Here is a 12,217-nt window from a genome sequence, read left to right as displayed (position 1 = left end):
AGCAATATTTCTTAATCTTGTTGTTTTTTTTGCTTGTTTTTTTTTACTGTACAGTTGCCCCAGGTGTTTATCAGGTGTGATGCCTGCTCATCTGACCTTTGACCTCGGCACTCAACTGCTGCCAGTTTTCTTTCAATGCCATGAGATTTCTGAATTCTACATGCAGGAACCGATGCATTCCTTTTTTTTCCTTTTTTTTTTTTAAACAAAACAGATATGGCAGACACGGCCAAACATTGAAACTTTGGAGGGCATTGAGGGAAAAAAAAAGCACAATATCATCAAGGGGAATAAAAGGTTTGATCAAAGCGTGCGTTTACACACGTTCATTTAAATATGGACAAAACCAACATTGGGTTATTTTTGTTATTAGATTTAAAATGCACGGACCCTATTTGACCCAGTGTTCATATATACATATGTTTTTATGAATGAATATTTTTGCATATAAAAGATAATAAAAGACTGACTAGACAGATTAGATAGTTTAATAGACAGATTGACACGTGTAGTCATTCGTTCCTGTGTATTTGATGACTAGCTTCCAGCAGTATCTGGCTGCAGACTTGCATGCAATCTGAGACACAAAGCACTCAGCGGAGCTAGTGAGGTCACTGTGAGAGGCGGGGTTAGGGGTGCACACTCACTGACAGCCTAGATTTAGCCTGGTTTTAACCAAGCCGTCTATTAGACTTTTAACCCTTATGTATTGTTCATATTGTTCAAGTGGCTGTTTTTGCCCCCAATGACCTCCATTATAACTAAACTTGTTTTAATTGCAAAGCCATTGTAATGGAAATTCATTTTTAGATGAGCTTTATATGTTAGAAACTTGTCTAAGACTCATTATTACATTTGTGTGTATCTGTGTTCTCCATATGTTCATCATAAAACCTATGTGTGTACATTTTTATAGATAACTATATTTCTTTAGGTGAAAGCTTTTTCATTATCCTAAGAAGGATGTGTGGTTGTTATGAGCATATCGCACGAACAGCAGAAGACACCTGACGTAATTGTAGATGAGGCCTTATTGGGAGTTGACCTCGTAAGCAGTACAAACTAGATAAAAAGGGGAACACACTTTGCTTTAGTATCTCACTCTGCAGAAACTGTTGTTGCTGTATGACTGTGATCTTCTTTATAAAGAATAAAACTTGTAAAAGACATCCCGGGTAAGACTTTGTTTCTTGACCACTGAGAGAGCCTCCTTAGAGAAAAAAGCCACTACAATTTGGTGTCAGAATAGTGGGATGTCTTGGAGGAACCTTTCCGGACCCTGCGGACGGTGACTGATCATCCTGGGACTTTGTGTCACAGCCCTGCCCCGCGATTGAGGGTTGAAGGGCCGACCGCCGGGCTCGGAGGGGGACCCCACTGACATCTGGGAAAAGAACTCAGTGGCATCTGAACTCTCTGGTAAGAAACAAATTCTTTGTTTATTGTTAAAAAAGGAAATTTAACAAGTTTTGGGTATTTGATTATTGTGATCAAAAATAATTAGAAGGGTTTTTACTGCAAATTGGGCCTCACCATGCTGGTAGATCTGTCTCTGTGGGATAGCGGCGTGATTAATGAAAGTGAGATCGGACATCGGGCGGAGATCAAGACCGTTGTTACAAGTGAGATCTGGCATTTAGCTGAGATCAAGACCTTATACAAGTGAGATCTGGCGTTTAGCTGAGATCAAGACCTTATACAAGTGAGATCTGGCGCCTGTCTAAGATCAAGACCTTTTTAATACCTTCGGCTAGCTAACTGCGATTTACTCCCGGGAGGGGGTTGAAATCAGGGGGCTGTACAATTTACTTCCAAAAAGAAGTTGAAATCCAGGCTGTGCGATTTACTTCCAGATGGAGGTTGAAATCAGGGGCCGGGCGATTTACTTCTAAAAGGAAAGTGAAATTGTGTGCCACGAGAAATAGAGCTGGAAAGCTTAACTTGTCGATTTTAGGTGAAAAATCGAAATCTGTTGGAGACGTCCGACAGATTAATAGGTACCGACAAAGTCCAGGGGAAGATTTTTGCCAGCATGGGGACGTTTCAAAACAAAGTACGAAGATATGATAGACCGGTGTTTTGGAATATGGGAAAAAATTTATATGGAAAAAGAAAAAAAATAAAGCATGCAAGATATAGGAAAACTAATAAAGTATCACAAGTTTCTGAGGGAAAGGGAATGTTGAGTGTTACTAGGTTAAACAAAATGAAAGAGTTGATTGAGAAGGCAGAAGGAAAAACAGGTTGTTTTTGTGAAAGGCATGTGTGTGTGTCGTGTGGAGACACAGTTGATTGTTTGCTCAGGGAGGCAGATAAGAGGCAAAGAGGAAAATGCTGCAGAGGCAGCTGGCATGAAAAATGTGAAAGGGTGAATGAGTAAATGTGAAATGTTCTTTAAATGTAAAGAAAGATTAATTAGCACTACTAATCCTTTCTATACATCTGTTTCCATACATGTACCGCCGTACCATCACTATCCCGTGGCTGAGCTGCGAGCCCTGAAAACTGACCCAGACCTCAACTGCTACTGTCCCAGAAGACCTCCGACCGCACCAACGAAATTCCCACCTCGAACGAGCGGAGGACATCTGTTTGAACTGGAGAAATGGACATTTAACAGACATTTTGCTGTGTGCTCAACATGTTGAAGACAAGCTGACAGCGAAGCACGAGCAAGACAAGAAGAAAGCAGAAAACGAGCTGCACATGGCTCTGGTACAAGCGGCCAACCAAAGATCCAACCAAGACCTGACAACCAAAGATATCGCAAGTTCAAAGGCGACAAAGGTGTCAAGGGTGAGAAAGATACCAGAAGACGGAGAAACTGGAATGTGACGGATGGCGATGAAATCTACAGAGCCTGTGGTATAAATGACGAGAAACTGTACCAAATGTCTGCGCTTGCCACCGAGATAGACTTTTGGTCAAGGATTGACCCGAAAGGCGCAAACCAACAACGGAGCTGATGTGCGGAGAGGGAAGAGCAGAATGGAGAGGGTCTGGGCAAGCAGCCAACAGCTACAGTAAAGGGAAGTGAACATTTTTTACTAACATGTTTAAATGCAGACACATTTTTATACACACATATTCACATACACTGATATACTGGCTCTCTGCAATGAAGAAAAAGCTTGCATTTCCCACTGTAATTTTGATCACAGTGATGTTGATCATTTTTCTGATGAAATGGCATTGTTTTTTTGGTAATGAAGCATTTTTAATATGACAAAATATTTTATGTTGATTGAGACCACTTTGGTTGAGTTTTTTAGCTGATAGCGGAGCTAGCAGATCTTACATACGACCATGTGACCTGCAGTGTGAAATACCTCTATCAACCAAATTTCACAAGTCTCTGTCTGGATCTGGTCATACAGTGGTTGAGCGATTTACAGCTCCGCTGACCTGTGAAACAGAGGGTGGTAAAATTTTCAGACATGCATTTGTTTGTTCACCAAAATGACCCGTTTCCATCATCGGAAGGGACATTTTGTGTAAACTAAATTTGATTTTAACGGCAGATTCCTCTGGTGTGAGAGTGATTGAAGGGGAGGAATTTTGTCGTTTACAAATTGAATCACAAGAGCCGAAGTGGGCCTATGAATGGCTGATTGAAGACAATGAATGGGCTAATTAAATTTGCAAATTGGCTAAAGAACGTGTTAAACCTTTTGACAGTGATATGATGTCTCCTGGTGAACTGCATTGTACGTCACATGTCGTAATTTACAGATGAGGAATTTGAGAAAGCTTGGTTTGAGACAAATGTGAATGAAACGTTGATTTTAGAGAAAATGTACTGGAAGGATAGTCTGTGTGCAGTTTCAGTGTCTCTGTCAGAAAAGCAGGTTTCATTGTATCTCTTGTCAGCACAGGCTGTGCCTCACATATCAGTTTGCAAGGGTAAACAACAATCTTGGGCTGATTTAGGGCCATTTGTGAAGCAGTGTGTTGATGGAATTTAGCAAAAGCATTTAGAGTAGACAGTGAAACTGAAACAGCTGTTTCAAAAACTGTGACTGCTATTGACAAACTTTGCGTAAAGAATTCTTGCATGGTTGACTTTAACGCTGAAGACATACACCCAGCTTTAGCAGAAATACCAAGTGAATTGTGGGCTAAAAGCAAATATGATGTTGGTTTAATCAAAGGTTGTGATTCAGTGAAAATCACTGCAAAATCTGATAACAGACCTTGTCAACAATAATATCCTTTGAAAAGGGAAGCCATTGAGGGCATTACCCCAGTATTTGAGGCTTTACTGAAACAGGGTGTTATTGTACCATGCAAGAATTCTGAGGTTCGCACCCCTATTTTTCCTGTTAAAAAGATAAGGGATAATGGGATGCCTACAGAATGGCGTTTTGTACAGGATTTACAAGCAGTAAATGCAGCTGTCAAACAAAGGGCTCCATTAGTTCCAAATCCGTACACGATTTTGTCACAAATTCCTGAAAAATCACAATTGTATTCAGTGGTTGATCTGGCAAATGCATTTTTCAGTGTGTCAGTGGACAAAGACAGCCAATTTTAGGTTTGCATTTAATTTCAATGGAAAAGGCTACACCTTTACATGTCTGTGTCAGGGTTTTACAGCATCTCCAAACTTGCAATGAAGCGTTGTTAATAAGTTTGGAACCTTTAACTCTGACAGCTGGAACTGCTTTGTTACAGTATGTTGATGACTTGTTGATATGTGCTGAGGATGAGGAGACATGTGTGAAAGACACTGTGACTCTCCTTAAACACCTGGCTAAGGAGGGCCACAAAGTCAGTTTGACAAAATTGCAGTTTGTTAAACAAAAGGTAACATTTTTGGGGCATGTCATTACACCACACAGTAAATCTCTGTCTGAAAAAAGGGTGAGTGGTATAAAAAAATGTACCAAAACCGCTGACGAAAAAACAAATGTTGTCATTTTTGGGAATGTGCTCATATTGTCGCACATTTATTCCAAATTATGCAATTTTGGAACAACCCCTGAGAGCCCTAACATTAGGGAAGGGGATGAAATCCACTGACAAACTAGAGTGGACGAAAGAGGCAGAGCAGGTATTTGTAAACATGAAGTTACAAATGGCTGAGGCCCCTGCATTGGGTTTACCTGTACCAACAAAACCATTTGTTCAGATGGTAGATGAGAGAAGTGGGTTCATGACGTCATTGCTCCTACAGGATCATGGAGGTAGATTGTGACCTGTGGCCTACTTTTCGAGCAAACTTGACCCTGTAGCAGCAGGCCTGCCACGTTGCTTAAGAGCAGTGGCGGCTGCGGAAAAAGCTGTTATGGCTTCAAGAGATTCTGTTGGTTATTCTGATCTGATATTGATGGTGCCACATTCTGTGTCCATGATACTTCAAGAACAAAAAACATCGCATCTGTCAACAGCTCGCTGGCTGAGATATCACACTATCTTGTTAGATATGCCAAATGTGACTGTTAAACGATGTACTGGTTTGAATGCAGCTACTCTTCTTCCTACTGAGGATGGGGAAGAGCATCATTGTTGTTTAACAGCACTTGAACAGGTGTGTACACCACGACCTGACCTCTCTGACGTACCACTTGAAAATTGTGACAATGTCCTCTTTGTGGATGGTTCAGCGTTCAAAGATCCACAAACAGGCCAGAATAAGGTTGGTTACACTGTAACAACTGAATTAGATGTGATGGCTTCTGGTAAATTACCAGGGCACTATTCGGCACAGGCCGCAGAGCTTGTGGCGTTGACAGAGGCATGTAAATTGATGGCAGAAAAAGAAGCTACCATTTACACTGACTCTAGGTATGCATTTGGGGTAGCTCATGATTTTGGGGCTGTGTGGAAACAGAGAAAATTTCTAAAGTCTGATGGTTGACCAATACTCAATGCTCCTTTATAGGCAGCGCTGCTTGATGCGATTTAACTACCTGACAAACTGGCCATTTGTAAATGCGCAGCGCACACTAACAACAAAGATTATGTTTCTGCAGGTAACTCCAGAGCAGACGCAGCAGCAAAAGTCGCGGCGTCCCGAGACGAGGACAACTATGAATGTTCTCTGATATCTGTCGATAATGACAATGACGTGTGTTCTTCTTTGCAGGATATGCAGACCTTCGCGACGGGGTTGGAGAAAAAACAAGTGGAGACAGTCTGGCTGTGTGATGAAAGATAATGTGTGGAAGTGTGCTGAGGGCAAGGCGTGTTTACCAAAACATTTTTTCCAACATTATGCGAAATTACTTCACGGTAAAGATCATGTGTCAAAAACAGCAATGGTTGCGCAAATGAACGAACTGTGGTTCACAAAGGGGTTCACTACATTTGCTGACAATTTCTGTAGACGATGTGTAATTTGCAACACACATAATGTGGCCAGAGCGATAAAGGTTCCACTATCATCTCATCCACCTCCAACAGGGCCTTTTGAATATTTGATGATGGATTTCATTGAATTGTCCCCATGCAATGGGAAAAGGTATTGTTTGGTGATGGTTGACATGTGGTCAAAGTAGGTTGAAGTTTTTCCAACCTCAAAACAAGATTCGGCTGCGGTAGCAAAAGCGTTACTGACTGAAATCGTGCCGAGATGGGGAATACCACGAAAAATAAGCTCAGATAATGGTACCCATTTTGTTAATGAAGCAATCAAACAAGAGGGCCAATATTTGGAAATTGATTTGAGAACACATTGCAGTTACCATCCAGCTTCAGGCGGAGCTGTCGAAAGAGAAAATGGTATTCTGAAAAACAAATTGGCAAAATGCTGTGAAGACACAGGGCTTACATGGGTTCAAGCTCTACCCATTGTCCTAATGTACATGAGAATGAGAAAAAGACCAAAAATGAATTTGAGCCCATTTGAAATTGTCTTTGGCAGACCACCACGTGTAGGTGTGAATGGGGGTAAACAGCAGCTGCCCTCAACAGATGTGTGTGAGGATGACATGTTGAATTACTGTAAAGAAATGTCTCATGTGTTGTCCAATGTTTGTGTGCAGGTAAAGGCTGCATTGGGGAAGGCAGCTGACAGACCATTACACAATCTGAGGCCTGGCGATTTCGTGGTGATAAGGGACCTGAGGAGAAAGAGCTGGAGAGCGAAATGTTGGCTGGGTCCATTTCAAGTGCTACTGACCACTGGGACAGCGGTGAAGGTCGCGGAGCGGGCGACGTGGGTGCACGCTGGGCACTGCAGGAAAATTCCACCACATGAGGAGGATTCTGCGAGGGAGTAGGAGAGAAAGAGGGGCTCTGAAGCTGTCTGAAGGAAAAGAGCAGGCTGATATCTGAGTGAAGCAAGGTCACAGCTGGGGAGAAACAACAACAAAGTCAAGAGGTGTGTGTGTGAAACAGTAACTTCTGAATACAACACCAAGCAGCAATCAGACGGAGGAGAAGGCGACCAAAAGAGAGGTGAAAAAGCTGTGCTTGACCATCACATTAAGGATCTGAAGATGGACGCAAAGATTGCTGGCATCCATTCTGTGTGCAAGGAATGTGTGGTCTGAGGAGAACAACACTGGCATTGCTGCTAGTGTCACCTTAATTAACCTGATTACAACAAAACATTACTGGCATTGTAGTTGATATGAGATTGGCCGTAAAAGTGCCTAAGAACGCTAAACAACTCATGGCTAGATTGGCTGTCATTTAAGTGGGGAAACTGAATCTACTGGGCCTTTACTGTGGTGTTACCTGTATTGGGGGTGGGCCTGGTGATATTATGTTGTCTGCCATGTATTTTCAGATTTATATCATGGTCAGTGGGCAGACTGATTACATCTACAACATCCCTTCAGATGGTAAAGATGGCTGTCAACAAAGAGGGTATGAATATTGATATGGGGGATGAATTTGATTATGACTTTGATGATAGCAGCAGCTATGTGGATATGAACAAAGAAAACCCATAAACAGACTGAGAACAGATTTAGGTGACGGCTGTTACTTAATTGAGAAAATGTTAATGGATCTGACTTTTTGTTTGAATTTTGAGACGACTATTTGCTTGCTTATATGTATTTTGAGTCTATCCAAACAAAAACAGCAAACTGCATGAGTTGTATGTTCTGTAACAAGTCTTAAAAGAGTGATCATTTGCATGAAAATCGAGAGAAGAGTAAAAATGCGATGTATGTTTAAGAGTACAGAAACAACAACATGTTCCTATGTTTATGAGTATTATGATTGAATCAACAATGTAGAGGGTTAGTAATTTTAACTGATTGACAAATGTTTCTGAATTTTGTTGTGTGAAATTAATCAATAATGTGAAAATAACAGGCAATTTCTGTGATGGAAACCTCTGAGGGGTGACTGAGCGCAATAACAGTGATTATTCGTTTAGCCCGGCTCCCAGGGAAGAGGGATGTTTTGAAAAGTAAATCTTAATGGGGAAACTATATTAAGAAGAGGGTTTGAACATCTCCAGTGTATTAATGTGTGCAGAAACCTGTTAAATGATTTGTGTAACCAGTGTGATTAATATAATTGGAATGATTTTTTTTGTAATCAGCATGATCAATATAATCAGAATGAGATTTATAACTAGTGTGATTTTAGAAAAGGTGAAAAAATGAATTTGATGATGAGTTATCAATGAATGATAAAAAGAGAGGAATTGTAATGGAAATTCATTTTTAGATGAGCTTTATATGTTAGAAACTTGTCTAAGACTCATTATTACATTTGTGTGTATCTGTGTTCTCCATATGTTCATCATAAAACCTATGTGTGTACATTTTTATAGATAACTATATTTCTTTAGGTGAAAGCTTTTTCATTATCCTAAGAAGGATGTGTGGTTGTTATGAGCATATCGCACGAACAGCAGAAGACACCTGACGTAATTGTAGATGAGGCCTTATTGGGAGTTGACCTCGTAAGCAGTACAAACTAGATAAAAAGGGGAACACACTTTGCTTTAGTATCTCACTCTGCAGAAACTGTTGTTGCTGTATGACTGTGATCTTCTTTATAAAGAATAAAACTTGTAAAAGACATCCCGAGTAAGACTTTGTTTCTTGACCACTGAGAGAGCCTCCTTAGAGAAAATAGCCACTACACCATGACACCAGATAGTAACTCATTCTTTATTGTTGGTGGTTTCCCTGTTGGGATGAGATAAAATGAGTCATTTTTACTTTTGATGGTCAGTTGGCACCTTTAAACACCCCAAAAAAATGCTTGCTGGGATGGTACCAAGAGGCTGTGCTCACTTCTGGACAGAGGGGGTGTAGACTTGCAGCTAGTGCCGATAAGAGGTGCAGACGCTGAGGCTGTTCTGTATGCGAGTGTTGAGGTTTTGAAACATCAGCTGACAACGTGTAGGTAGAGAGTAGCAGGTTCTGGGAGTAGATGAGCTTGTCACCGGTGTAGACTTTGACCGACTTGTGAAGTTACTCACAAGACCTCCGCTTATGGGACATTACCATTCAAATGAAACGTTTCCAGCAGAATATGACGCTTTAAAAAACTCCATCGGCACTGGTAACTATGAAAAACACGACTGAGCACTAATAGTGTACTCAACACTTTACACTGACATTTGAAGGATCACCTGACATTAAAGACTGAAGTAAGAACGCTGAAAAAAACCCATCAGATTTTAGCCCAGAAGAGTTTCTCTTTTCCTAAATTAAAGCAAAACTTCATGATTTTGTGTTTATGAATTCATTCGTGTGTGTGTGTGTTGCACTGCTGGAGTGAAGGTTAACCAGTCCACACAGTTCATGCGGCTATAATCTTTATTATCTTTTATTAAAAAACTATGTACAATATTTACACGTCGGCTCCAGGTCTCTTGGATGAAGGTCTCTCAGCGACGTGGTCTCTTCTGGTCGCCGCGCGTCTCTGGTGAAGATGGGGAGCGGGACCGTTTCCCTCCGGCGTCCCGGACCGAAGATGCCGCACCTGCTGAGGACGAGGAGGGCAAAGGCTCGGTCTGGCAGGAGAAGGACGGCCTCTTTCTCTTCTCAGCAGCATAGGCCTCACTGAACAGATCGAGCGCAAACACACACAAGCAGACATCATGTGAGATGTGGACAAACACTAGAACATGCGGCTATGCCAAGTACAGTTTACTCACGCGTCTATGATGGGAATGACGTATCTGCCGCTGCCGTCTATCATGACTCCCTTTCGGTCTGGGTCGTCCACCTCCAACAGGAAGCTGCGGGGAATCCCTGTGCTCTTCCGGATGCGCTTGTGCGGCGCGGAGCGGCTGCCCTGTGAATTGAGGAGTGACAGTCAAACTCTGAGCAAACAATCTGACTGATGAGGACAAGAGCTCAAGTTCACAGCAACCGTGAGCTTGGAAAACCCAGTTACCACATTAGTGGGGCAGTGCCTAATGTGGTGTCCCGGGATCCCAAGCAGCCTCATGGCCTCACTAGTGAACATCAGAACCATGAGAATCAGCTCAGACATCTCTCACAAAGCAAACCTGTCAGTGTCTGAACGCTCACCTGCTGGAGTAGTAGCACAGGCTGGACTGGTACATCACCGCTTTCAGCTTGTCCTCCTCTGACGCCTTTGCCTCAGCCAGATTCTCAGTCTGTTTCACAGGCATTTGCACATTTGAATCTTTTTCACCCTCAACCCTTCAAACAATCTCAAATCTCCCTAAGAAGCTGAGTGCGTGTGCGTATATTGTGTGCTTTACATTGCGTTTTGCTATTGTGCTATTCATTTGTTCAATACCTTCAACAACTGCTCCAGTGAGAGGAGTGAAGGATCAGCTCTAGGTGAAGGTTCACGCCAGCGTCCAGCTTGATGTCTGCAAAACAAAGGAGCTTGTGTGACTAAAACACCAGGGACAGACCAGGAGTCTTCATATAACATCTAACAGAGGACGCGTGTGCTCATTTCACAGCACTTACCCAACAAATCTTCTGTTTGAGGACTTCAGTCCCGCCGCAGGGATCCGTCTGATGATGACCGACGTGTTTTTAGGGATGAGAGCATCATCTGTGTATTCTGACAGCAAAATAAAATCAGAATCAGCACATAATTATGGAGCACGGTATACTTTGAGAGCCATTAGCCTTTTAAAACAGTCAAAACATCCCTACATGTCAGCATCAGCACCACCTTACAGCTTCCAGAAGTGTCTGATGTAACGCATCTAATGTTAGCGTAGAACAGTTGAAGTGTCTTTTCCTCAACTCACCTTCATCAGTCTGGGCGTTGCTGATCTTCAGCTGGCAGAACTTCAGCCTCTTGCTCCTCATGATCTGCCGCTTCAGCTCCCCCGCGCTGATGTTGAGGCCTTCAAACTGGAGCGAGTCGTAGGTGAGTCGACTCTGGAACCTGTAGTGAACACAAGACATACTGAACACAAACACAAAGCACAGCGTAATAAAAAGGGTCAAACCTGAGTGATGGGAACAGCGGGCGATCAATCGACGTATCCAACGATCAATAATATCGATAATCTGGAAAAATTGTCACGGAGGACGCAGAGATCAGATGCCAATCGACACAGCGAGATTCAAACAACACCCACAGGACGGTTGTCATGGATGCTGATGATGAACACGTGACGCATGCGCTGTACAACTTCCGGCAATATTATCATTATTAATATTAATTTTATTGATAGTAGTAGTAAAATCATTGCGATAAGTATAATAAAATAAACAGCAGAACAGTTGGCCATCTCTGAATAATACACGTTTCCCTGCACGAACGATTCAGGCCTTCGCCAAGAAGACTCGGGTGAGTCGATGATTCAGGGATTGATTCAACTGTCCGTTCATCCTATTGGCTTCTTTGGCTGAATGAATCGTTCAATGCTTTACTCAAATAAAGCGGCCTCTTGCTGCCACCTATTGGGGGTTTGCTTTTTTGTTTTCAAAAGTACTTTGACACTTTTTTAAAGGCACCTTTAAGTTCATTTTTGCACAAAAGCTCGTCTCTGTGCGTTCCAAATGGTTTGAAATTTCCTTAGCACATGGTTTTCTTGATGCGTTTGAAATTTTCAATGTAAATCCACTCGTACTTGCATTTGATCTTTATTATGCCTTAAAATCAAAACTATACTAAAGGTGTCTTATCCAAATGCAGATTTTCATTCAAAACGTTATGACAGAACCATATTACTTTACAGTGGCCCATGGATATATATATATATATGTGTGTGTGTGTGTGTGTGTGTGTGTGTGTGTGTGTGTGTGTGTGTGTGTGTGTTTGTTTTTATTACATGGTGGGGACCTCAGCATGATAGCAC

At 42.0% G+C, this 12,217-nt stretch overlaps 1 protein-coding gene and 1 long non-coding RNA gene across 4 annotated transcripts in view; one reads left to right on the top strand and one right to left on the bottom strand.

Annotated features, from left to right (window-relative positions):
* Positions 1-8,990, top strand: part of LOC137490063 (uncharacterized) — a 35,971-nt gene extending 26,981 nt beyond the window's left edge. The window contains exon 14 of the long non-coding RNA XR_012384591.1: positions 6,987-8,990. This is a non-coding gene — a long non-coding RNA (uncharacterized lncRNA). The remainder of the gene's footprint in view (positions 1-6,986) is intronic.
* Positions 8,991-9,728: 738 nt separating this feature from the next.
* On the bottom strand, positions 9,729-11,975 carry LOC141375720 (E3 ubiquitin-protein ligase RBBP6-like). 3 transcript variants are annotated; one of them, XM_073910630.1, is made up of 7 exons: positions 11,159-11,689; positions 10,869-10,965; positions 10,690-10,765; positions 10,455-10,543; positions 10,318-10,378; positions 10,076-10,215; positions 9,729-9,980 (listed from the first exon to the last, which is right to left on the bottom strand). In XM_073910630.1, exons 1-7 carry the CDS (start codon positions 11,316-11,318, stop codon positions 9,806-9,808), a joined length of 798 nt encoding a protein of 265 aa, XP_073766731.1. In that variant the 5' UTR covers positions 11,319-11,689; the 3' UTR covers positions 9,729-9,805. The 3 variants fall into 3 exon arrangements, with proteins under 3 accessions (XP_073766731.1, XP_073766733.1, XP_073766732.1); XM_073910632.1 differs by having other exon boundaries at positions 11,061-11,529; XM_073910631.1 differs by lacking the exon at positions 10,318-10,378 and having other exon boundaries at positions 11,159-11,975.
* Between the last annotated feature and the right edge of the window lie 242 nt (positions 11,976-12,217).

This window comes from Danio rerio, chromosome 8 (assembly GCF_049306965.1).
Source record: "Danio rerio strain Tuebingen ecotype United States chromosome 8, GRCz12tu, whole genome shotgun sequence".
Taxonomy (NCBI): Eukaryota; Metazoa; Chordata; class Actinopteri; order Cypriniformes; family Danionidae; genus Danio; species Danio rerio.
Note: the sequence above shows the minus strand (reverse complement) of the source record. Positions and strands in the feature narration are given on the sequence as shown.